General features: G+C 41.6%; 1 protein-coding gene across 3 annotated transcripts in view; it reads right to left on the bottom strand.

Annotated features, from left to right (window-relative positions):
* The window catches only part of svep1 (sushi, von Willebrand factor type A, EGF and pentraxin domain containing 1), a 141,806-nt gene that overhangs the window by 44,291 nt on the left and 72,446 nt on the right, over positions 1-25,069 (bottom strand). For 2 of the 3 annotated variants that reach the window (XM_062065996.1, XM_062065998.1), the window contains exons 7-18: positions 21,907-22,101; positions 18,193-18,311; positions 17,998-18,127; positions 17,459-17,569; positions 12,312-12,443; positions 12,051-12,242; positions 9,306-9,427; positions 9,135-9,240; positions 8,892-9,068; positions 5,656-5,889; positions 5,420-5,581; positions 5,180-5,341 (exon numbers count right to left, since the gene is read on the bottom strand). In XM_062065996.1, the coding sequence (XP_061921980.1) occupies positions 5,180-5,341; positions 5,420-5,581; positions 5,656-5,889; positions 8,892-9,068; positions 9,135-9,240; positions 9,306-9,427; positions 12,051-12,242; positions 12,312-12,443; positions 17,459-17,569; positions 17,998-18,127; positions 18,193-18,311; positions 21,907-22,101 (1,842 nt within the window). The remainder of the gene's footprint in view (positions 1-5,179; positions 5,342-5,419; positions 5,582-5,655; positions 5,890-8,891; positions 9,069-9,134; positions 9,241-9,305; positions 9,428-12,050; positions 12,243-12,311; positions 12,444-17,458; positions 17,570-17,997; positions 18,128-18,192; positions 18,312-21,906; positions 22,102-25,069) is intronic. The other variant, XM_062065997.1, reaches the window with a different exon arrangement.

Genomic DNA, 25,069 nt, shown 5'->3' with positions numbered 1-25,069 from the left:
ATGCCAATGTGTATACAAAACGTCACAAAGCACTTTTTTATTTACATACACACCATAATCCAAGAGTAATAGCAACACAGGCATACGCACACACACGCTTTTTTCAGTCTAAAGGTGTGGAATTTTGCTGAATGCTTTGAGTGATAAAAAGTAGTATCATGAGGTGGACAAAAAACATAAGGGATTACATTAGTTTGTTTGAGGGTAAATGGAGAATCAGAAGTGACATTTTCAATGGGACAGTTTTAGTAAAATTTTTGCAGTTTTAGAAATGTTTGTGATTTAGAAATTCATATTTTGTGGCATATGACATTATATATGTATACATATATATGCATATGTAATTATGTATATATATATATATATATTATATACATATGCATATATATATATATACATACATATATATATATATATATGCATATGCATATATATATATATACATCTATATGCATACATATACATATATATATACAAAACTTTCAAGATGGCGGCGCTTCACGGCGGCAGCTTCTTGCAGGCGCTCTTGGAAGTGTAGACCGATTTGGCAAAAATACCCGTCAATTCAGTCAATTTCATGGCTGGCTCACAGCGTGTTCACTCCGTGATCACTTAAGAACGACTTACGATTCTGGATGTGGAGAGATTGGGCCATTTTGGGCTGAAAGATGCGTGTACAGTGGACCTACTCGCTAGCTTGGGAATTCTTCGCGAGCTACATCCAGCAGTGGCCTTTGAAGCAGCGGGGTCCACTACCAGCGGGGACCGTCAACGAAAGAGACGTAAGCGGTGTGCTCGGAAGCAGAAGCGGGGATGTCGGGCGGGGCTAACAACAAAGCTAAAGGCGTTGTTGTTAGCGGGGCTAACAAAAAGGCTAAAGGCTAATCCTCAAAGAAGCGCTAATAAGGAGTCTGTTAAGCTAGAACTAGCCAGTGCCGGGCTGGATAATCCCTGCACACATAGCAATTCTCTTAGAATAATATACAACTCACATAATGTTTTTTCTGCGTCAGAGGTGGACATGCATTTTACTGAGGTTGCAAACAATCTAAAAATTCCTGTCATATCAATTCCTAGATATGGTCGAAATTATTTAAAGTGCACTACGCATAATAAACGTAACATTATTAATATTGCTACTACGGATACTTTCAACAAAAACTCCTCAAAACAGCCCACTACCTATAATATGGGCTTTTTAAACATAAGATCATTGTCTTCCAAAACGTTATTAGTTAATGAAGTCATTAGAGACAACAATCTTGATGTCGTTGGTCTAGCCGAGACCTGGCTCAAACCAGACAAATTTTTTGCGCTGGGTGAGGCGTCTCCTCCTGGCTATACGGGAACGCATATTGCCCGTCCCATTAAAAGGGGTGGGGGTGTTGCACTAATATACAACAAAAACTTTAGCCTTACCTCGGACCTAAATAATAAATATAACTCGTTTGAGGTGCTTACTATGAGGTTTGTCACACCGCTGCCTCTGCACCTGGCTGTCATCTACCGCCCCCCAGGGCCCTATTCGGACTTTATCAATGAATTTTCAGAGTTTGTTGCTGATCTAGTGACGCACGCCGACAATATAATCATAATGGGAGACTTTAACATCCATATGAATACCCCATCGGACCCTCCATGCGTGGCGCTCCAGACTATAATTGATAGCTGTTTGTCTTACACAAATAATAAATGAACCCATGCATCGCAGCGGTAATACGATAGATCTAGTGCTTGTCAGGGGTATCACCACCTCCAAAGTTACGATACTCCCGTACACTAAAGTAATGTCCGATCATTACCTTATAAAATTCGAAGTTCTGACTCAATGTCAACAAACTAATAATAATAATAATAACTACTATAGCAGCCGCAACATTAATGCTGCCACAACGACGACTCTTACTGACCTACTGCCTTCGGTAATGGCACCATTCCCAAATTATGTGGGCTCTATTGATAACCTCACTAACAACTTTAACGACGCCCTGCGCGACACCATTGATAGTGTAGCACCGCTAAAGCTAAAAAGGGCCCCTAAAAGGCGTACCCCATGGTTTACAGAAGAAACTAAAGCCCAGAAATTATCATGTAGAAAGCTGGAACGCAAATGGCGTGCGACTAAACTTGAGGTTTTCCATCAAGCATGGAGTGATAGTTTAATAACTTATAAACGCATGCTTACCTCAGCTAAATCTAAATATTACTCAAATCTCATCCACCTCAACAAAAAATGATCCTAAATTTTTGTTTAGTACAGTAGCATCGCTAACCCAACAAGGGACTCCTCCCAGTAGCTCCACCCACTCAGCAGATGACTTTATGAATTTCTTTAATAAGAAAATTGAAGTCATTAGAAAAGAGATTAAAGACAATGCATCTCAGCTACAACTGGGTTCTATTAACACAAATACGACTGTATATACGACGGACACTGCCCTCCAAAATAGTTTCTCTCTCTTTGATGAAATAACATTGGAGGAATTGTTAAAATGTGTAAATGGGACAAAACAAACAACATGTTTACTTGACCCAATTCCTGGGAAACTTATCAAGGAGCTATCTGTATTATTAGGTCCATCATTGTTAAATATTATAAACGTATCACTTTCCTCTGGCACTGTTCCCCTACCATTCAAAAAAGCGGTTATTCATCCTCTACTCAAAAGACCTAACCTCGATCCTGACCTCATGGTAAACTACCGGCCGGTGTCCCACCTTCCGTTTATCTCGAAAATCCTCGAAAAAATTGTCGCACAGCAGCTAAATGAACACTTAGCGTCTAACAATCTCTGTGAACCTTTTCAATCCGGTTTCAGGGCAAATCACTCTACGGAGACAGCCCTCGCAAAAATGACTAATGATCTATTGCTAACGATGGATTCTGATGCGTCATCTATGTTGCTGCTTCTTGATCTTAGCGCCGCTTTCGATAATGTTGATCATAATATTTTATTAGAGCGTATCAAAACGCGTATTGGGATGTCAGACTTAGCCTTGTCTTGGTTTAACTCTTATCTTACTGACAGGATGCATTGTGTCTCCCATAACAATGTGACCTCGGACTATGTTAAGGTAACGTGCGGAGTTCCCCAGGGTTCGGTTCTTGGCCCTGCACTCTTTAGTATTTACATGCTGCCGCTAGGTGACATCATACGCAAATACGGTGTTAGCTTTCACTGTTATGCTGATGACACCCAACTCTACATGCCCCTAAAGCTGACCAACACGCCGGATTGTAGTCAGCTGGAGGCGTGTCTTAATGAAATTAAACAATGGATGTCCGCTAACTTTTTGCAACTCAACGCTAAGAAAACGGAAATGCTGATTATCGGTCCTGCTCAACACCGACATCTATTTAATAATACCACCTTAACATTTGACAACCAAACAATTAAACAAGGCGACTCGGTAAAGAATCTGGGTATTATCTTCGACCCAACTCTCTCGTTTGAGTCACACATTAAGAGTGTTACTAAAACGGCCTTCTTTCATCTCCGTAATATCGCTAAAATTTGTTCCATTTTGTCCACAAGCGATGCTGAGATCATTATCCATGCGTTCGTTACATCTCGTCTCGATTACTGTAACGTTTTATTTTCGGGCCTCCCTATGTCTAGCATTAAAAGATTACAGATGGTACAAAATGCGGCTGCTAGACTTTTGACAAAAACAAGAAAGTTTGATCATATTACGCCTATACTGGCTCACTTGCACTGGCTTCCTGTGCACCTAAGATGCGACTTTAAGGTTTTACTACTTACGTATAAAATACTACACGGTCAAGCTCCTGCCTATTTTGCCGATTGTATTGTACCATATGCAAGGAATCTGCGTTCAAAGAACTCCGGCTTATTAGTGATTCCCAGAGCCCAAAAAAAGTCTGCGGGCTATAGAGCGTTTTCTATTCGGGCTCCAATAATATGGAATGCCCTCCCGGTAAAAGTTAGAGATGCTACCTCAGTAGAAGCATTTAAGTCTCATCTTAAAACTAATTTGTATACTCTAGCCTTTAAATAGACTCCCTTTTTAGACCAGTTGATCTGCCGTTTCTTTTCTTTTCTTTTCTACTCTGCTCCGGGGTGGACCGCTAGCCTGTTCATCGGATGGGGACATCTCTACGCTGCTGACCCGTCTCCGCTCGGGATGGTTCCTGCTGGCCCCACCATGGACTGGACTTTCGCTGATGTGTTGGACTTTCACAATATTATGTCAGACCCACTCGACATCCATTGCTTTCGGTCTCCCCTAGAGGGGGGGGGGGGGTTACCCACATATGCTGTCCTCTCCAAGGTTTCTCATAGTCATTCACATTGACGTCCCACTGGGGTGAGTTTTCTTTGCCCGTATGTGGGCTCTGTACCGAGGATGTCGTTGTGGCTTGTACAGCCCTTTGAGACACTTGTGATTTAGGGATATATAAATAAACATTGATTGATTGATTGATATATACATATGTATATGTATGTATGTATGTATATATATATATATGTATGAATATGTATATGTATATGTAGAGAGAGAGAGAGAGAGAGAGAGAGAGAGAGAGAGAGAGAGAGAGAGAGAGAGAGAGAGAGAGTGTGTGTACAGGCCAAAAGTTTTTGACACACCTTCTCATTCAATGTGTTTTCTTTATTTTCATGACTATTTACATTGTAGATTGTCACTGAAGGCATCAAAACTATGAATGAACACATGTGGAGTTATGTACTTAACAAAAAATAGGTGAAATAACTGAAAACATGTTTTATATTCTAGTTTCTTCAAAATAGCCACCCTTTGCTCTGAATACTGTTTTGCACATTCTTGGCATTCTCTCGATGAGCTTCAAGAGGTAGTCACCCGAAAGGGTTTTCACTTCACAGGTGTCATAGTTTTGATGCCTTCAGTGACAATCTACAATGTAAATAGTCATGAAAATAAAGAAAAGCACATTGAAATGAGAAAGTGTGTCCAAACTGTTGACCTGTACTGTATGTGTATATACATACATATATATATATATATATATATATATATATATATATATATATATATATATATATATATATATATATATATATATATATATATATATATATATATATATATATATATATATATAGTTAGTTTCTTAATTCAAAAATTAAATGGCACAAAATGGTCTAAGGATCGCTTTAGGGTTAAGAAAATGTGTCACCTCCACACTCCATCTCGTCCACGGCTCCCCTGGTGACGGTGGAGGTGTCGTCAGGACAGACCAGACACTCTCTGGCACCATAACCGGGCTGGAAGTGACCCAGTGGACATGACTCACATATCTCCAAGCCATTCAGAGAGTTACTGCCAGGCTTACACTGTCCTAAAACCACATTGATTATGCAGAATTTTCACATTCATTTTTCCCTGAATTCAGGTTGAATAAAATTTGTTGTCACACCTTTACATTCAGCTATGTTGCGAGAGTGCAGGTAGGCAGTGGACGTCTCCTCAGGGCAGGATTTACACTCCAGCTGACCCTCCTGATCCTGGTAGGAGCCCAGCCAGCAGCTTTCACACTCATTATATTCCAGAGAGAAATACGTTCCCACTGGACATTGGACTGCAAACAGTGCAGAGTGATGAGGCGGCAAAGACAAATAAAGCAGATAATTGAAGCAGCTCCATCAAACCCACCACACATTCTTCCTTTCAGCACAGAGCCAGGTCTGCAGAACAACAAGGCCTTCCTGCTCTCCAGTGATTTGGGGTCTGCGACAATCATCTCCGATGACACGTGGAAGCTGGATAGCGGCTGCCTAGCCAGCGTTCGCTTCAGACGATTAGTGAGCTGCTCCAGGGTTCGAAGGAGCCTTCGCTGATTGGCCACCTCAATGGAATCGTTCCTCGACAGCGGGAGAGGGATGTTTGCTGGGAGAGGGCCAAAGTTTGAAGGCGAACTGACATTCAAACTGCGTTCACACTTATGTTGGCTTGAAAGGAACTCTTGTGTGTTTGGTCTGCTAATATGGTTCTTTTGATCAAGCCTGAATATTTAAAAACAAGTGGACCCCTTGCAAACTAAATCTGGTGCGGTTTGACAAATGTTAATGGTCAATCCTACGTGGACTACAGACATGATGGTTAAATGACAAAAAAGCATGCAGAAATGAAAAATATAGTAATAATGGATTGGAGTTATATAGCGCCTTTTTTCTTGTGACCCAAAACCCATTTATTCATGCGGTCCACATTCACACATGGTGGTGGTAAGGTGAAGTGACATGCCCAAGGACACAGTAGCAGTGACTGTGGTGGAGGAAGAGCTGATCTACATTTTCTGTCACCACTCAATGTGTGACAGAACATGTGCTGGAAGTGCTTTTTTCTGCTCCGTCTTTTTAGAAGCCTTTTGTTCAATTTAAACTGGTAAATATAGCGTAATATGAAAATAATCGACATATTCAATACAGCAGGCGGCTCTGCTCCCTCCCTCTGCGTATGTGGGTCAAAATGGCGCTCTTTAACTTTATTTGATTGAAATATTTAATTTGTTAACTGATAATTCTTTAATCAATATTTATACATAATTACTTATTTAAATAATATAATATTTAGTTTAAAGGCCTACTGAAACCCACTAGTACCAACCACGCAGTCTGATAGTTTATATATCAATGATGAAATCTTAACATTGCAACACATGCCAATACGACCGGGTTAACTTATAAAGTGCAATTTTAAATTTCCCGCTAAACTTCCGGTTGAAAACGTCTATATATGATGGCGTATGCGCGTGACGTCAATAGTTAAACGGAAGTATTCGGACACCATTGAATCCAATACAAAAAAGCTCTGTTTTCATCTCAAAATTCCACAGTATTCTGTACATCTGTGTTGGTGAATCTTTTGCAATTTGTTTAATGAACAATGAAGACTGCAAAGAAGAAAGCTGCAAGTGGGATCGGTGTATTAGCGGCTGGCTGAAGCAACACAACCAGGAGGACTTTGACTTGGATAGCAGACGCGCTATCCGACGCTAGCCGCCGACCGCACGGATGATCGGTTGAAGTCCTTCGTCCTTCCGTCGATTGCTGGAACGCAGGTGAGCACGGGTGTTGATGAGCAGATGAGGGCTGGCTGGCGTAGGTGGAGCGCTAATGTTTTTATCATAGCTCTGTGAGGTCCCGTTGCTAAGTTAGCTTCAATGGCGTCGTTAGCAACAGCATTGTTAAGCTTCGCCAAGCTGGAAAGCATTAACCGTGTAGTTACAGGTCCATGGTTTAATAGTATTGTTGATTTTCTGTCTATCCTTCCAGTCAGGGGTTTATTTCTTTTGTTTCTATCTACATTTAAGCATGATGCTATCACGTTAGCTCCGTAGCTAAAGTGCTTCGCCGATGTATTGTCGTGGAGATAAAAGTCACTGTGAATGTCCATTTCGCGTTCTCGACTGTCATTTTCAAGAGGATATAGTATCTGAGGTGGTTTAAAATACAAATCCGTGATCCACAACAGAAAAAGGAGAGAATGTGGAATCCAATGAGCCAGCTTGTACCTAAGTTACGGTCAGAGTGAAAAAACATGCGTCCTGCACTGCACGCTAGTCCTTCACTCTCACGTTCCTCATTGACGAATCTTCATCCTGGCTCAAATTAATGGGGTAATCGTCGCTTTCTTGGTCCGAATCGCTCACGCTGCTGTTGTAAACAATGGGGAGTCAGCGACCAAAAGTTGCGAACTTTATCGTCGATGTTCTCTACTAAATCCTTTCAGCAAAAATATGGCAATATCTCGAAATGATCAAGTATGACACATAGAATGGATCTGCTATCCCCGTTTAAATAAATAAAAATTCATTTCAGTAGGCCTTTAATGTTGTATTTTAGATGCTTTTCCAGACATCTAAATGTATCAGAATGAAAAAATTATAATTTATTCAACATAGAAGACGGCATTTTGGTGTGGAATATTTCAACTCACAGTAAAAAAAAATGTTGACTCAACTTAACTCAATCAAGTCATCTTGTTACTTTGACTGAGTTAAGTTGAGTCAACTTAAAGTGTTAAGTACATTACACTTTAAAACATGAGTTGACATTCAGTCTGATGTTACATAAATGTGAAAATATTACCGGTAGTTGAGATCACTTTAAAGTATGTTGTTCCTATTTTATTAAATTGTAAGTCAAGTTGAGATAACTTTAAAGTATGTTGTTCATATTTCATTAAATTGTCAGTCAAGTTGGCTCAACATGGTAAATGGTTTGCAATTATTTAGCTGTATTTTTATATCACTTCACTATACCTGAGTATTTATTTGCATATGTACACATGATCAAATTCACCCATTCACACACACAAAGCGCTAACCACATACTATCAGCAGCGGGGGACCTCAGCATGAGCTTGACCAGGCTGGGATCCAACTGGTAATTTCCATTCACAGCCTGCCATCTTACAAGACGGCCACTCTCCCACTGAGCCATGCCGCCCATATGGAGACAATTGATACGACTCCAAATTTGTTTCTGTATCATGCAATGTTCACCGGAAAACATTACTTAAGAGAACTAAAAAAGATCTTTGTTGAATTTATTTTATCAGATTTTCGAGGTACAACACATCACATCGCTGGCGCATGTGTGTTGGTTGAAAAGCCCACTTTGACTTACTTTCTGAAGTTACCTGAACTTATTATTATAAGTTTTTAATGAGTTTCTGTGCTTTTTTCTAGTTGAAGTTGTCATAACTCTTCTTACTTAGTTATGATGGGCAATTTTTCTGTCAACTTGACAACAATAGTCCTACTGACTAAAAGCCAAAATTACTTTTAACAGTGTATGCAATATGTCACAAAAGCTGCCCGGACCAGAGTACCAGACCACAAGTGTGAACGGAGCCTCAAACATAGAAAAGGCCATTTATTCTACCTGTGATGTTGAAAAAGATCTGTATCTTTTGGTCTCTGGTGGGGCCCTGGATCTTTCTGTGCCTCTTGCTGCGATGCCGTGGTTCTATACGGCTGTCCTGCTGGCGGGCACCCGTGGCAAAGCCTGACTCAAAGTATGCATAGTCTTGTGCGCCCTGACGACCCCAACCTCCTGGTGCTGAGGGATATTAGACTTTATCAGTATAACAATTCCACAGGATGCTTCCCTTGTTATACGTTTTACCTATGGAAAATCCATTCTCATAGTCATAGTTGTACTCCAGACAGTGACCTTGTGACATCACCTCCAGTTTGCAAGTGACATTATCCCCGCTGCAAATATTTGGCAGCTGCGAAGAAAAGAAAAATGTCAGAGTTTATGGAAAAAACATTCCAAAGGGTAGCTGCTTCTCACCATGCTTCCAAGTTTAGAGTTAAAGTGTCCAGTAAATGACTTGACCAGGTCCACGTCATCACAGCGAGAGGCTTTAAACAGCATCTCAAAGGGCTTTAGCCCGTTGTTGGCCACTCGGTTCACTGGTAATGAAAGCATTTTTAAACTGTGTGTTTCATTTACCGCATGAATAAATACAGTTCATAGAAAGTTGTAAAGTCATTAATAAAAATACAAGCAATATGTTTACACTAGTATTCTCATGTTCTGCAGTATTTATAACCTACTGCCAAAACGACAGTCAAATATCCTCTTTTTGAAAGGAGTACTCTAAAAAAAACATTTGTCTAAAATCCTCCAGACCACAGGTGTCAAACTCCCAGCTAAAGACATGAATCAATGAGGATCCAGTCCACATGGTGAATTCTAGCAAAAAAGAACCCACTCTCACAATTTGATCAATTATTCCCGTTTGTCCCATGATCTAAAGCAGACCTGGGCATTCTGCGGCCCGCGGGCCACATCCCGCCCTTTGTGCGTCCCTGTCCGGCCCGCATGAGGCCAAACATAAATTACAAAATACATTTAAAAAAGTATCTATGTCGAGTGTGCAATACAACGGTGCTGCTTTTCTTTTAAAAAGCGTTATTTGTATTACTTCCGTGTGGACGTATGCGCGTGCGTGATTGTGAGTGAATGTGAACAGCTGCAATCACAAATTACAAAATAAAGTTGAAAAAACATCTATGTCGTGCGCGCAATACAACTGTGCTGCTTTTATTTTGAAAAGTGTTATTTAGGGGCGTATGTCCGTGTGTAACCTGTGAGTGAAGGTGCACAGCGACAAGTGATGCACGGTTTAAACCCGAGACGCTAAAAAGAGAAACGTTGATGACGAATGCCGTGTTTTCAACAAGACATGGACTGCCAAGCAACGTTCCCTCTAAGGTGCGCGCCTGCGCAATTGCGCACTGCTCAAGCGTCCTCTGCGCAGAGCAAATATATGCTGCGCACCAAATCAAATCCCATCTGAATTCTAAACAAAATAAACACATTTATTCTTTGTAATTTTGCAATGCAACTCTGAGTGACAGTGACAACAAGCGGCCCTAACGGTGTTCGTCAACACCGTTCAATTATTGTAACGTCTATCGAGATGCTTCGAGGCCAGGAATTATATCGATCACTTTATTGAGCAAAACTGTTTATATTCAGCCATAACCACACCAAAAACATGAGTAAAACACTTCTATCTCGAAAAACTAGTCATTTTCTGCCGTACAAACCAGGCCAAAACCAACTTGTCATCTGTCACCAACACGCATACCACTAAACCACTGGTGCGTTTATGGCCACACAAAAAGTCTGACAACTCAAACACCACACAAAGTTACACTATGACTCCTCAGTCATACGTGTGCTTATTTTACTGTCATTTATTATTAATGTTAATTTATTTATATTAATCATGGAATGCTGTTACTAGAGAAAGTTACAGGAATGCACACTTCATCCTATGCTTACATTTCATTGTGCAACATGAGGATGTTTAAGGGGAACTAAATGTGATCTCTGAAAGGGGTACAAATGATTTCCAAAGCAGTGCTTTTGGTATAAAGTTAAGTTAGGTTAAATGAAAGTATTATTATTATTATTATTATTATTATTATTTATCTTACGGTATATATCAAAAATAATATTGAGCAAAATTTAATTGAAATATTGTCGATGTGGCCCTCCAGCAGTGCTCGGGTTGCTCATGCGGCCCCCGGTAAAAATTAATTGCCCACCCCTGATCTAAAGTGTGTATTGAATTTTCCCCCGTGTGATAAATTTGACACCCCTGCTCTATACGACAGGAGCGGTCGAATGTTATTAAAAGGGACCTATGATGAATTTCGTCTTTTCTGACTTATAAACGTTACAATGTTTGAAGCTGTTAAATAATGTCAAAGACTCAAATCATAAGGTTTTGGATGTGTATGTTCGCAGAGATTTGCAGTCTGGCTACATCGTGACGTCACCGCGAGGTGGATGTATGTGCATATTTGGACATTAAATAAAGCTCTCAGCCAGGCTTCAGGCAATGAGGAAACACGAAAAAAGGTAGGAGAAAGTATTATTTTCATTTATTCTTGGCATGCGCATAATAACACCAACATGCAACATGCAGTGACCCAAATGCTGCTACCAAAGCACATTCAATCCCTGTGTTAACTATAATTATTTTTTTTAGAGTAATTTGCCTAACAATTGTGACAACACAACAGATCATAAAACACAAATGCAGCAAAGTTGAATGTTGATTAATTGTCAGGTGGGGACAGGTGTGGGTGGTTACCACAGGAAAATTTAGGGAAAATCAGTAAGAAAATAACATGCAAAATACGGACGGGAAGAACAAGACAGGAATGTAACGTGTACATGAAACTGTATAAGTAGCATTAACTTCAATATAGTGAATATTGTGGCTCCAAGTGGATTTTGATTAGGTGGAAATGGGCTCAAATGGCTTTTCCGATGCCAAAGGTTGCCAACCCCTGATGTGGACCACAAGGAATCATTTAAATGTATATTAAAATTATCATAGGTCCCCTTTCAGCATTTTGCTGTTTTGTAAAGAACTACTACTCTCATCAACATGTTTCTACATGGCTCTAGTGTTTTAGGAATCTGCTGCAAAAATTCAAGTCCCTTCCAAGTTTTCGAGTGAATTTCGATTGAGTTTTTAAAAAAAAAAGGCCTGTATTAGTGTGTTATGCCAACCTGAGCAGTCGGGTCTGTCAGGAGAGTAGGGTGGCTCCCACAAACCATTGTGGGCACAGAAGTAGCTGTGCACTGCTTCCTGAGTGAAACTGTAACCTGGCTTGCAGTGCAAGGTACAATTGAAACCTTTTTCGTCCTCCAAGCAGATAAACTCTCCATTTATGGGGACATATGGCTGCTCACATGTCGTGCCTGGACAAAAAATGAATATAAAATACTGTACACACTGATGCACACAAAAACATCAGTGAGATACTGTACCTCGTACAGTGACGGTGAGGTTACAAGTGCGGCTGTTTCCTGCAGCATCAGTTGCGGTGTACTGGACCACAGTCTCTCCTACTGGGAACAGTGAATCTGGAGGATGGCTGCTGGTCACTGAGAGGCGGCCACCTGTCCAAATGACCAGGAATGACGTCAAACTCAATATAGTCACACAAAAAGAGCCAGAAATGAAACGTTTTGGTAAAGGATGGCTCATACAATTTAACAGCAACCAAGGCTACAATGGAGTCGCTCAAGAAGAAGCACAATAGGATCTGGGAGTAGCCAATAGCCTGTCTTCAGACCTTAAGCCTATTGTTATGTGGCAGGAGAGAAGTGAATTATATTTATATAGCGCTTTTTCTCTAGTGACTCAAAGCGCTTTACATAGTGAAACCATTATCTACCATTACCTGGGAGCAGGTGAATAGAGTTTCTTGCCCTAGGACACAACGGCAGGGACTAGGAGGGCGGAAGCGGTAATCAAACCTGGAACCCTTAAGCTGCTGGCATGGCCGCTCTACCAAACTTAAAGTTGCCAAGCGACAGCCTCAACACATGTCGGATAAGGAGAATACCTGCACAGAATAGTGGATTAAAGGCCTACTGAAATGATTTTTTTTTATTTAAACGGGGATAGGAGATCCATTCTATGTGTCATACTTGATCATTTCACGATATTGCCATATTTTTGCTGAAAGGATTTAGTAGAGAACATCGACAATAAAGATCGCAACTTTTGGTATCTGATAAAAAAAAGCCTTGCCCCTACTGGAAGTAGCGTGACGACACCGGGGGAAAGACTGCTCATATTTTCCTATTGTTTACACCAGCAGCGAGAGAGATTCGGACAGAGAAAGCGACGATTACCCCATTCATTTGAGCGAGGATGAAAGATTTGTGGATGAGGAACGTTAGAGTGAAGGACTAGATGCAGTGCAAGACATATCTTTTTTCGCTCGGACAGTAACTTAGGTACAAGCTGGCTCATTGGATTCCACACTCTCTCCTTTTTCTATTGTGGATCACGGATTTGTATTTTAAACCACCTCGGATACTATATCCTCTTGAAAATGAGAGTCGAGAACGCGAAATGGACATTCACAGTGACTTTTATCTCCACGACAATACATCGACGACACACTTTAGCTACGGAGCTAACGTGATAGCATCGTGCATCTGCATATAGAAACAAAATAAATAAATCCCTGACTGGAAGGATAGACGGAAGTTCAACAATACTATTAAACCATGGACATGTAAATACACGGTTAATGCTTTCCAGCCTGCTAACTTAGCAACCGGACCTCACAGAGCTATGCTAAAAACATTAGCTATCCACCTACGCCAGCCAGCCCTCGTCTGCTCATCAACACCCGTGCTCACCTGCGTTCCAGCGATCGACGGTGAGACGAAGGACTTCACCCGATCACAGATGCGGTCGGCGAGACGGAGGAAGTTAAGGTGAGTTCGCCGGCTAACGCGTCTGCTATCCATCTCTGTCTTCCTGGTTGTGTTGCTGTAGTCCGCCGCTAATACACCGATCCCACCTACAACTTTCTTCTTTGCAGTCTCCATTGTTCATTAAACAAATTGCAAAAGATTCACCAACACAGATGTCCAGAATACTGTGGCATTTTGAAATGAAAACAGAGCTTTTTTGTATTGTATTCAATGAGGTACCAATACTTCCGCATCAACTGATTCCGTCACGCGCATACGTCATCATACATAGACGTTTTCAACTGGAAGTGTGGCGGGAAATTTAAAATTGCAATTTATAAGTTAACCCGGCCGTATTGGCATGTGTTGCAATGTTAAGATTTCATCATTGATATATAAACTATCAGACTGCGTGGTCGGTAGTAGTGGGTTTCAGTAGGCCTTTAATATCCCTCTTCAGACGTGCGCAACCCTGGTGACCAACTACACCTCTGTGACCTTTGTTTTGGTCAACAAGGGTTTTGCTTGGGGTTCGAATACTGAACTTATTATTTCCTTCAATCAAATACAAATGATTTTATTATTAAGGACCAACTGCAAAACACTGGTCAAAGATCCTCCAAATGACAGGAGTACTCAGCTCTTTTTAAGGTCCAACTACAAAAAGTGCTTTACTATAGCACGTAGTGATGTGCTAACCTGAGCAAAACCAGAAGGAGATGATTTTTCTTTTTTTTCCACAGTGAATAGACGTTCTCTTTTTCTCCTGTGGGGTGCAGTCTTAGTCTCGGTGTATTTTCATACTTCTGTTTCCCTTAAAAAACCAGACATGCTAACTTTTCTGGTGATATGCAGACATGGCAAAGGAATGAAATAGGGGATTGAAGAGGAAAGTGTTAGGAGAGTGATGAACTGGTGTGTGTGCGATATGCCCTGTTCGGCTCATATACGTGCAAGCAAATTGGTTCAAGAGTTGAACTAAAGGGAGAGGATGGAAAAACCCTAATGCCCGACCCCATTACAACACTTACAGCAGAAAATGTCTTTCCAACAGGGCAGACACACGTCTGGCCTGTCTCGCTTTTCAGTCTTTTTATATAAATATATAGGTATCGTGTGTGTTTATGTGCATGTCTCGCAAGTCATGGCTATATTTAGCTCTGGCATCAGGGGTGTGGGCCTGGAAAAACAAAACATTGACGCTGAAGCCGCGCCGGCTTGACGTCGTGCGGCCCCGCGGGAAGCCACCGCAGCTTGTTATTATACTGCGTGTGCGCCTGAAGAGGTGGTCTACCTCTGCAGGCAGGTGGCCACTTGACTGTGAATAGAGTGGGGCCTTTCATGCGTCGGACAAACATATATGTGTGCATAGGGATCGGTGTCACTTGGATAGGTCTGGTTTGTTGTCTGTCACCACAATGGCTTTTGGGCGCAGCAAAAGCAGAGCTGTCAGTGAGTCAAGTTGGCAGTGTGTGTTCCTTTACAAAAGCATCAACATACTAAGCATAGTGGTGTGGCCGAGACAGGAAGCCAAGGATGCCTATTACGACCTCCGCAGGCCATCATGGATGGATGTGTGTATGTGTGTGTGTGTGTGTGTGTGTGTGTGTGTGTGTGTGTGTGTGTGTGTGTGTGAGAGAGCTCCTGCAACAAGAAGCGAACATCTTTTGAGGCATGTCAAAAAATGTTAGTTCTCTGATCCAGCTTCTGTCAAAGATCCTCTGTATGACGTGAGCGCGGTGCTGTTTTTTTTTTTTAAATGTTAATGTATTTATTTGACAGGGACAGTACAATTAAACATTGCTACCCACAGGTAATCGATGTCAAAGTACATAGGACTTCTAGCCTAAGGCTAATTTGCAACACTTGTCCCTGGTTAGGCTTTTAAAAAAAAAGTTGAGAAAAGCAACTTCAAGGACCTACAGCTAAAACCCCAGTGAAATATCCTCTAGTCCAGTGGTTCTTAATCTGGGTTCGATTGAACCCTAGGGGTTCGGTGAGTCAGCCTCAGGGGTTAAACGGAGCCTCCGCCGCGGAGGTCAAGACACACTCGACTCATCGTGTAAATAAAAACTTCTCCCTATCGGCTTTATGGATACGGCAACAGCAGAAGTCAGACTGATTTGCATGTGTGTAATTTGTTGTGAGTTTATGCACTGTGTTGGTTTTGTTCATTGAACAAGGTGATATTGATGCACGGTTCATTTTGTGCACCAGTAAAAATACATAACTTTGTCTTGCATTTGAAAAAAAATTTATTTTTATTTTTCACTAAAGAAGGGTACTTGTCCAGGGTGTACCCCGCCTTCCGCCCGAATGCAGCTGAGATAGGCTCCAGCACCCCCCGCGACCCCAAAAGGGACAAGCGGTAGAAAATGGATGGATGGATGGACTAAAGAAGGGTTCGGTGAATGCGCATATGAAACTGGTGGGGTTCGGTATCTCCAACAAGGTTAAAGGCCTACTGAAACCCACTACTACCGACCACGCAGTCTGATAGTTTATATATCAATGATGAAATCTTAACATTGCAACACATGCCAATACGGCTGGGTTAACTTATAAAGTGCAATTTTAAATTTCCCGCTAAACTTCCGGTTGAAAACGTCTATGTATGATGACATATGCGTGTGACGTCAATCGTTGAACCGGAAGTATTGGTACACCATTGAAACCAATACAAAAAGCTCTGTTTTCATCTCAAAATTCTACAGTATTCTGGACATCTGTGTTGGTGAATCTTTTGCAATTTGTTTAAGGAACAATGAAGACTGCAAAGAAGAAAGTTGTAGGTGGTGGTGGTACCTTCAAGTACCCCCAGGGGTACGCGTACCCCCATTTGAGAACCACTGCTCTATATAAAAGAAGTACGCTAACTTGCTATTTTTAATAATCGACTTCGACAGGAGCACACAAGTCTGTTTTTAAGGACTTACTGCAAAAATGCTTGTCAAAGTGAAGTGAATTACTTCACTTTAATTCATATAGCACTTTTCTCTAGAGACTCAAAGCGCTTTACATAGTGAAACCCATTATCTACATCCTTAAGCTACATTTAAACCAGTGTGGGTGGCACTGGGAGCATGTGGGTAAAGTGTCTTGCCCAAGGACACAGTGGCAGTGACTAGGATGGCGAAAGGGGGATCGAACTTGGAACCCTCAAGTTTCTGGTACGGCCGCTGAAAGATGCTCTATATGACAGAAGAAATGTGTGTGGGGGGGATGGGGAAGGGGTGGTCTCGCACAGGGAGCCATTGAAGCTCCAACCACCACAGTTAATGGCTGAACATTACAGATTTGTGTATGGCCTCCTACAACAAAAAATGGACATCATTTAAGCTAAAAAACAAACAAAAACTGTTTTTTTTAGGGAGAATCAACGGTCCAGACTAATTCAGAGCAATGCAACTCCCAGTTGAGACATCTCACAGTCCGTGTTCATACAATTAAACAGCTGACTGTGTGAAAAACAAATGGAATGAGTGCAAATTCCCCCGAAATTGCAAAAACACCTGCTTCCTCTGGCTGCCTCCATCTGTTTTACTATTAATGACATTGGCAGCCACTGGAGCCTGAGTTCAACACTATACCCAGCCATGTAAAATGCATAGAAACACAAAAGCAACACAAGATCCCCTCCCCCAATGGAAAAGATCTTGTTTATGCTTCATGAGACGAGGAAGTAACCATTCGTGACATACCTGAGTTGTCGGAAAACTGCGGCTCCTCCCATACGACCGCCGTCTCCATGTCTCCTGAAACCTGTACTGTGGGCGGCGACCTGCACCTGTCAATCACTGGGGGCTCTGTATCTAGACAAATTTAAAAAATGTAAAAAGAATGTTATGATTGCATTAGGAAAACACAATAATAGTGGTAGACATAGTGAGCACTGCTTAAACACATGTTGCCAAGGAAAACACCCCCGTAATAACATATGGAAATGTTCACAGCTACCACTCTTGAGCTTCCCCCCCCGCCCCCTAGCTGCTGGGATTACAGTTGACAAGGGACAGCTCTGTTTTTTTTCTAGCACCTGCTGAGACGAATGCCTGAGTAATCAGAGATTTCTACACTGCCGTTGCCGACTCGAGTGACTAAGATAGGAGGACATTTCCTGGAAGTGTCAGCCTACAATTACGCTTACTGGCAGTTCACACACAAAAATTTGTGTGTGAACATTTCGGTAGGAGCCGGGAATAGTAGCCACAGAATGGAATCATGATAGGACGATGCTAACCAATGACAGTGACCGTCAAGGAGCAGTTGGCCTGGTTCCCGGAGCGGTCTGCGGCAATGTAGGTGATGGTCTCTACTCCAATGGGGAATAGTTGCGGAGGGGTGTACACTGGTTTCACCTGCACGGCCACCTAGAGGAAAACATAGCAAGAGGATAATCAAAGCCTTCCCACGCTTCACAAGTAGGGTATCAAACCTCCTCTTTGGAGTTGTCGGTGGCATTTGGGGCGGTCCAGTTGATGTGAGCGGTATTGCGTCGGGTATCTGTCTCTGCAACAATACTCTCTGGGCATTGTATCCATGGTGGCTCAGTATCTGAAGACACAGGAAATGAAAGTGCAGATATTATAGTGGATTACAGATTACAGCGATTCAGCAAATTCACAGATTGTTGGTCAAAATTGTTGTCTGCATGCAAGAGGATCCCCTGCTGACCCCAGTACGAACTGGACTCTCACTTTATTAACCGTATCCGCTTGGCATCCGTTACACTGGTCACCCAAGAGGAGGGGGGTCGCCACATCTGCGGTCCCTTCCAGGGTTTCACGTTGTCCCCATTGGGTTGAGTTTTTTTCTTGCTCTGATGTGGGATCTGAGCCGAGGATGTTGTTGTGGCTTGTGGCGCCCTTTGAGACATTTGCTATTAAGGGCTATATAAGTAAACTTTGATTGATGTTTGATTGATTTTATTCCAATTTTATGACAACTTAGTTTCAACCTGGCCTCAAAACTTGCAGCGAGGTAAACACAAGTTCATATATGATCATAAAAATCACACCAGACACGCAGCGAGAAGCATCTTCTCTGACTTGGACGACCCTCAGTGAGCAGTGGAGCCACGTACAACCGCTAGTCGCTTTGGAGGAAAATGGAAGCGGCACCACAGGAGACAGAACTGGACTACAATGGCGGATTCGTGCAAAGATATTCGGGTACATTTCTACAATTAATGAAGATATTCGCTGACATCACAGGGCAGAAAACATCACACGGCAAATACAAAACATCTTGTTTGCAGGAAGTATGAAGGTTAGGCAAGATTATTTTATAAATATTTCTGCAATGCCTCCGCATGGTTTTGCATCATAGGTCCCTTTTAATGTACCAATTCAATAATTATACCCACCCGATATCCATTGCAGCCGATCACCCTGGAAGGGGGGTCCCTACATCTGCGGTCCCTTCTTAAGGTTTCTTCTTTAACCCTAACGGGGGTCTTTTGAGTTTTTCCTTGCCCAAATGTGGGTTTAGATCAGGTGAGGTTGTTGTGAGTTTGTGAAGCCTTTTCAGACACTTGTGATTAAGGGCTGTATAAAAAAACCTTAAAGGCCTACTGAAACCCACTACTACCGACCACGCAGTCTGATAGTTTATATGTCAATGATGAAATCTTAACATTGCAACACATGCCAATACGGCCGGGTTAACTTATAAAGTGCAATTTTAAATTTCCCGCTAAACTTCCGGTTGAAAACGTCTTTGGATGATGACGTATGCGCTTGACGTAACCAATGAAACAGAAGTATTGGTACCCCATTGAATCCAATACAAAATAGCTCTGTTTTCATCTCATAATTCCACAGTATTCTGGACATCTGTGTTGGTGAATCTTTTGCAATTTGTTTAATAAACAATGAAGACTGCAAAGAAGAAAGTTGTAGGTGGGATCGGTGTATTAGCAGCAACACAAACAGGAAGACTTTGACTCGGATAGCAGACGCGCTGGCCGACGCTAGCCACCGACCGCACGGATGATCGTGGTGAAGTCCTTCGTCCTTCCGATGATCGCTGGAACGCAGGTGAGCACGGGTGTTGATGAGCAGATGAGGGCTGGCTGGCGTAGGTGGAGCGCTAATGTTTTTATCATAGCTCTGTGAGGTCCCGTTACTAAGTTAGCTTCAATGGCGTCGTTAGCAACAGCATTTTTAAGCTTCGCCAAGCTGGAAAGCATTAACCGTGTATTTACATGTTCATGGTTTAATAGTACTGTTGATTTTCTGTCTATCCTTCCAGTCAGGGGATTATGTATTTTGTTTCTATCTGCATTTGACCCCGATGCTATCACGTTAGCTCCGTAGCTAAGTTAGCTTCAATGGCGTCGTTAGCAACAGCATTTTTAAGCTTCGCCAGGCTGGAAAGCATTAACCGTGTATTTACATGTCCCTGGTTTAATAATATTGTTGATCTTCTGTCTATCATTCCAGTCAGGGATTTATTTATTTTGTTTCTATATGCAGTTAAGCACGATGCTATCACGTTAGCTCCGTAGCTAAAGTGTTTTGTCGATGTATTGTCGTGGAGATAAAAGTCACTGTGAATGTCCATTTCGCGTTCTCGACTCTCATTTTCAAGAGGATATAGTATCCGAGGTGGTTTAAAATACAAATCCGTGATCCACAATAGAAAAAGGAGAGAGTGTGGAATCCAATTAGCCAGCTTGTACCTAAGTTACGGTCAGAGCGAAAAAAGATATGTCTTGCACTGCATTCTAGTCCTTCACTCTAACGTTCCTCATCCACAAATCTTTCATCCTCGCTCAAATTAATGGGGTAATCGTCGCTTTCTCGGTCCGAATCTCTCTCGCTGCTGGTGTAAACAATAGGAAAATATGAGCAGTCCTTCCTCCGGTGTCGTCACGCTACTTCCGGTAGGGCCAAGGCTTTTGTTTATCAGAGACCAAAAGTTGCGAACTTTATCGTCGTTGTTCTATACTAAATCCTTTCAGCAAAAATATGGCAATATCGCGAAATTATCAAGTATGACACATAGAATGGATCTGCTATCCCTGTTTAAATAAGAACATTTCATTTCAGTAGGCCTTTAATGTACCAATTCAATAATTATACCCACCCGATATCCATTGCAGCCGATCACCCTGGAAGGAGGGTCCCTACATCTGCGGTCGCTTCTTAAGGTTTCTTCTTTTACCCCAACGGGGGTCTTTTGAGTTTTTCCTTGCCCAAATGTGGGTTAAGATCACGTGAGGTTGTTGTGAGTTTGTGAAGCCTTTTGAGACACTTGTGATTAAGGGCTGTATAAAAAAAACCTTAATTCGTTGACTCAGATTCTAAAAAATTGATATTTTCATAGGTGTTTCAATTACTTGCTTCTGTTTGCTATCAGCTGGTGGTCTCAGAACGTTATCATAACATAATCTATTGCAATTTTACATTTGACTAAGAGGTCCCACAATAGTGTGTTGAAAGTGTGTTGTTCAAAATCTAGAACGAAGTCTAGATAAAAATGCAATATCATGTGAGGAAGTTATTCCTTCATGTTGTCATTAAAAGCCACAACTACAACTCATAAACAGGCTGAGAGGACACATTTTACAATTAGAAGTTGGGGACCTTTTAATACTGCGATGAGGTGGCGACTTTTCCAGGGTGTACACCACCTTCCGCCCGAATGCAGCTGGGATAGGATCCAGCCACCCCCGTGACCCCAAGAGGGACATGCAGTAAAAAATGGATGGATAGATGGACCTTTCAATAGCAATTTGTATCCTATCCTGCTAGAACATCGACGCTTCTCTTCTACCTGCTCAGGTTTCACTGAACGAGTAAGTGTGATGTCACCAGACCTTTAACCCGTTGAATTACGACTTATTGCAGAACTCTTGTCAATGTCAATCCATTAGCTCAGCCTGAGATCGCAGTTGTTGATTGAGGAGATGATTATCACACTGATGTGAAGTCAAGTGATCTTATGTCATTGTATAAACAACATGACTAACTAAACTATGTGCTTTACTAACATTATTTTAACACATTCCCATTCTACCTGCCTTTGCATTGGTTTTCATCTTAATTGCATCTAGCAGCACCTCCCCCATGAGTGACCTTTCAACACCAGGCAACGAGGACATGGAGACATTCTGCAGACCTACGAACACAGACATTGCATTTACCTTTGCAGACTGCCTTATGGACATTCGCCGTCCAGTTCCCAGACCCGAGACACACTGCCTTTCTGTGTCCGTGGAGGCTGTAGCCTTGGCGGCAGGTGAGCAAGCAGACAGATCCCGGAGACGCCGCCCTTCTTATACAAGCAGGGGGGGACAACAGGATGTTCTTCAGTGCCCCGATGGGCGGACAACGCACCTCTGAGAGAGATGGGGACAGTTAGATGTATCATGCACCAGTGTTGAATGTAAAAAACAACAGGAAAACTAAGATTAGAAGATTGAGGGTTTGGATCTCCATTGGAACATTTTCTGTGGGCTAACGTGGGCTTTCTTCCGCTACTTCCGGTGTCCTCCCACACCCCAAAAATATGAATGTTACTCAGGGGTCAGCAACCTTTACTATCAAAAGAGCTACCGCATTTTTCGGACTATAAGTCGCAGTTTTTTTCATAGTTTGGCCGGGGGTGCGACTTATACTCAGGAGCGACTTATGTGTGAAATTATTAACACATTACTGTAAAATATCAAATAATATTATGTAGCTCATTGACGTAAGAGACTAGACGTATAAGATTTCATGGGATTTAGCGATAAGGAGTGACAGATTGTTTGGTAAACGTATAGCATGTTCTATATGTTATAGTTATTTGAATGACTCTTACCATAATATGTTACGTTAACATACCAGGCACGTTCTCAGGTGGTTATTTATGCGTCATATAACGTACACTTATTCAGCCTGTTGTTCACTATTCTTTATTTATTTTAAATTGCCTTTCAAATGTCTATTCTTGGTGTTGGGTTTTATCAAATAAATTTCCCCAAAAAATGCGACTTATACTCCAGTGCGACTTATACTGTATATGTTTTTTCCATCTTTATTATGCATTTTCGGCCTGTGCGACTTATACTCCGGTGCGACTTATACTCCGGAAAATACGGTAGTTTGCGCCATCGCACACTAAAGAAAAATAGTCTGGAGCCTCAAAACATGACGCAGTTTATAAACTTTTGATCATTTTAATCTGTTTTTAATTTTACCTGTTACAATATTTGAATACAACAAACAGAAGTGCGGTGTGCAACAAAAGTGCAGTGTGCAAGTGAAACAGATTTCAGCTGGTGGCTGTGCTATAGTACCGTATCTTTCGGACTATAAGGCACATTTAAAATCCTTTCATTTTCTCGAAAATCGACTGTGCGCCCTCGTTGTGCTTACCGACCCCGAAGCTATTTTATTTGGTACATGGTGTAATGATAAGTGTGACCAGTAGATGGCAGTCACACATAATAGATATGTGTAGACTGCAAGATGACACCAGTAAACAACACGAAAACTTTAAATTTTCCATTGAGAATATAGAAAATTACACACAACGCTCAATAATCCGTCAAAATGTTTTAGTACGACTTTGGTAAGCTAAGAAGCCGCAACGCTTAATGAATTGTCAGAGCATTACGGCTGCCGTAGTCAGACTTACTGTGATTCAACATACGAGTATTATTATGGTGTGTGTATAAGGACCGCAAAACGCCACCTATTAGCAGACATATTATCTGGCGTTTTGTCTCGCAAAATTATACAAAGCCAATTTTTCTTACCTTCTGGTACCTGCTGATGTGTATTTGGGATTTGCATAAGTCCGGAAAATGTGCACGCGACCGCCACTGTAGTCCGTGCCGACACCGTAGTCGATAAGATTCTTCTTTTTCTCTATCTTCTTGCCATTTCTAATATAAAGTAGTGTAAAGTTCTAACTTATATCTGTCAGTAGACTTGCTATGGAAGCGCTAAAAACTACTGGTGTAGTGGAGTTACATTATTCACCCACGGAACTTTAGTTATTAGAAAGTTCCGGTCGGACGGTTTTTCACAGAACATATTTCCGGCGTTATTGTTGCATTAGTGAGCAACGGATGAGGAGCTGCTGCTCCGTTATTGATTTAAGTAAAGTCTGAATGTCATTAAAACAGTTAGCTCCATCTTTTGACACTTCTTCCACTCCTGTCGTTGCACGCTACAACAAAGATGACGGGGAGAAGACGCTGTCGAACTGGAGCCACGAAATTAAGACCGCCTACAAAACGGCGCATACTGAAGAGACGGTTAGAAAGCGACTTGAAGATGGTCTGTAAAACATAATCAATGCAACATTTTGAGCAAAGAACCACCATTACATTGTCATGTCTGTGTGATCATGTTTGGTTTTTGGAGCCTTTGTGCACTCTTGTTTGTTTTGTTTCCATGACAACCCATTAGTTTTCACCTGTCCTCATGTCACGCACCTGTCTCACGTTTTGCACTCGCTCACCTGTCACTAATCATGTAACTATTATTTAAGCTTTCAGTTGCCAGGCTGTCTTTCTGGCGACATCACTCTGCTTCATGTCATGTTTACGGTTTCATGCTTAGTTCACGCTGCTTATTCCATAGTCCATGCTGCCCTGTTCACGTCATCGCAAGTAAGTTTTGTTTATTAATGCCACAGTTAGTGTCTTTTGTTTTTTGTCCATAGTTCTGCCTTTGTGCTAGTTTTTGTTTTTATAGCCAAGTTTTGTACTTCCGCCCTTGTGTGCGCCTTTTGTTTATTCCTTTTATTAGTGTTAAAATACAGATGTCATTACCTTCACACCATGTCCGGCCCAAGTTTACTTGCATACTTGCATCTCGACTAGGAAGTGTTTTAAATTTTGAACAAAAATCCTAATTTGACCCCTTTGATGCGCCTTAAAATCCAGTACGCCTTTTGTATGAAAACACACACGAATAGTCACAGCTCATTGCCTTTCTTTTGTTTGTTTAATTACAATTACTTACCTTAACTTAATTACCAGCCCTCAGCATGGATACATTCATGGCCTTGCAATAAGCTGGATATTAGAGGAATTCTTTTCAAAGATACACAATTCTTGCACACCAGTGTAAAATGATCTCCTCGCTCAGCTAAGGTGCTAAACCAGAGAGGCTGATAAGTAAATTAAACGAGGAAACAGGATGAGAAGATAAAATCTCATGATGAATACTTGGAGTGTTTTGAGATATTCAAGGCCTCTCAACACACAACAGGGCTGTTTTCAGGAGTCATAAAGAGAACTGGAGGCCTTCTATGTCACTTTTGGGCTGCTCTCAAGCTCCTCCACTGAAGGAGAGTTATAAAAGGGGAAT

This window comes from Entelurus aequoreus, linkage group LG12 (assembly GCF_033978785.1).
Source record: "Entelurus aequoreus isolate RoL-2023_Sb linkage group LG12, RoL_Eaeq_v1.1, whole genome shotgun sequence".
Classification (NCBI taxonomy): domain Eukaryota; kingdom Metazoa; phylum Chordata; class Actinopteri; order Syngnathiformes; family Syngnathidae; genus Entelurus; species Entelurus aequoreus.
The sequence above is the reverse complement of the archived record's forward strand: the minus strand, read 5'-3'. Positions and strand labels throughout refer to the sequence as shown.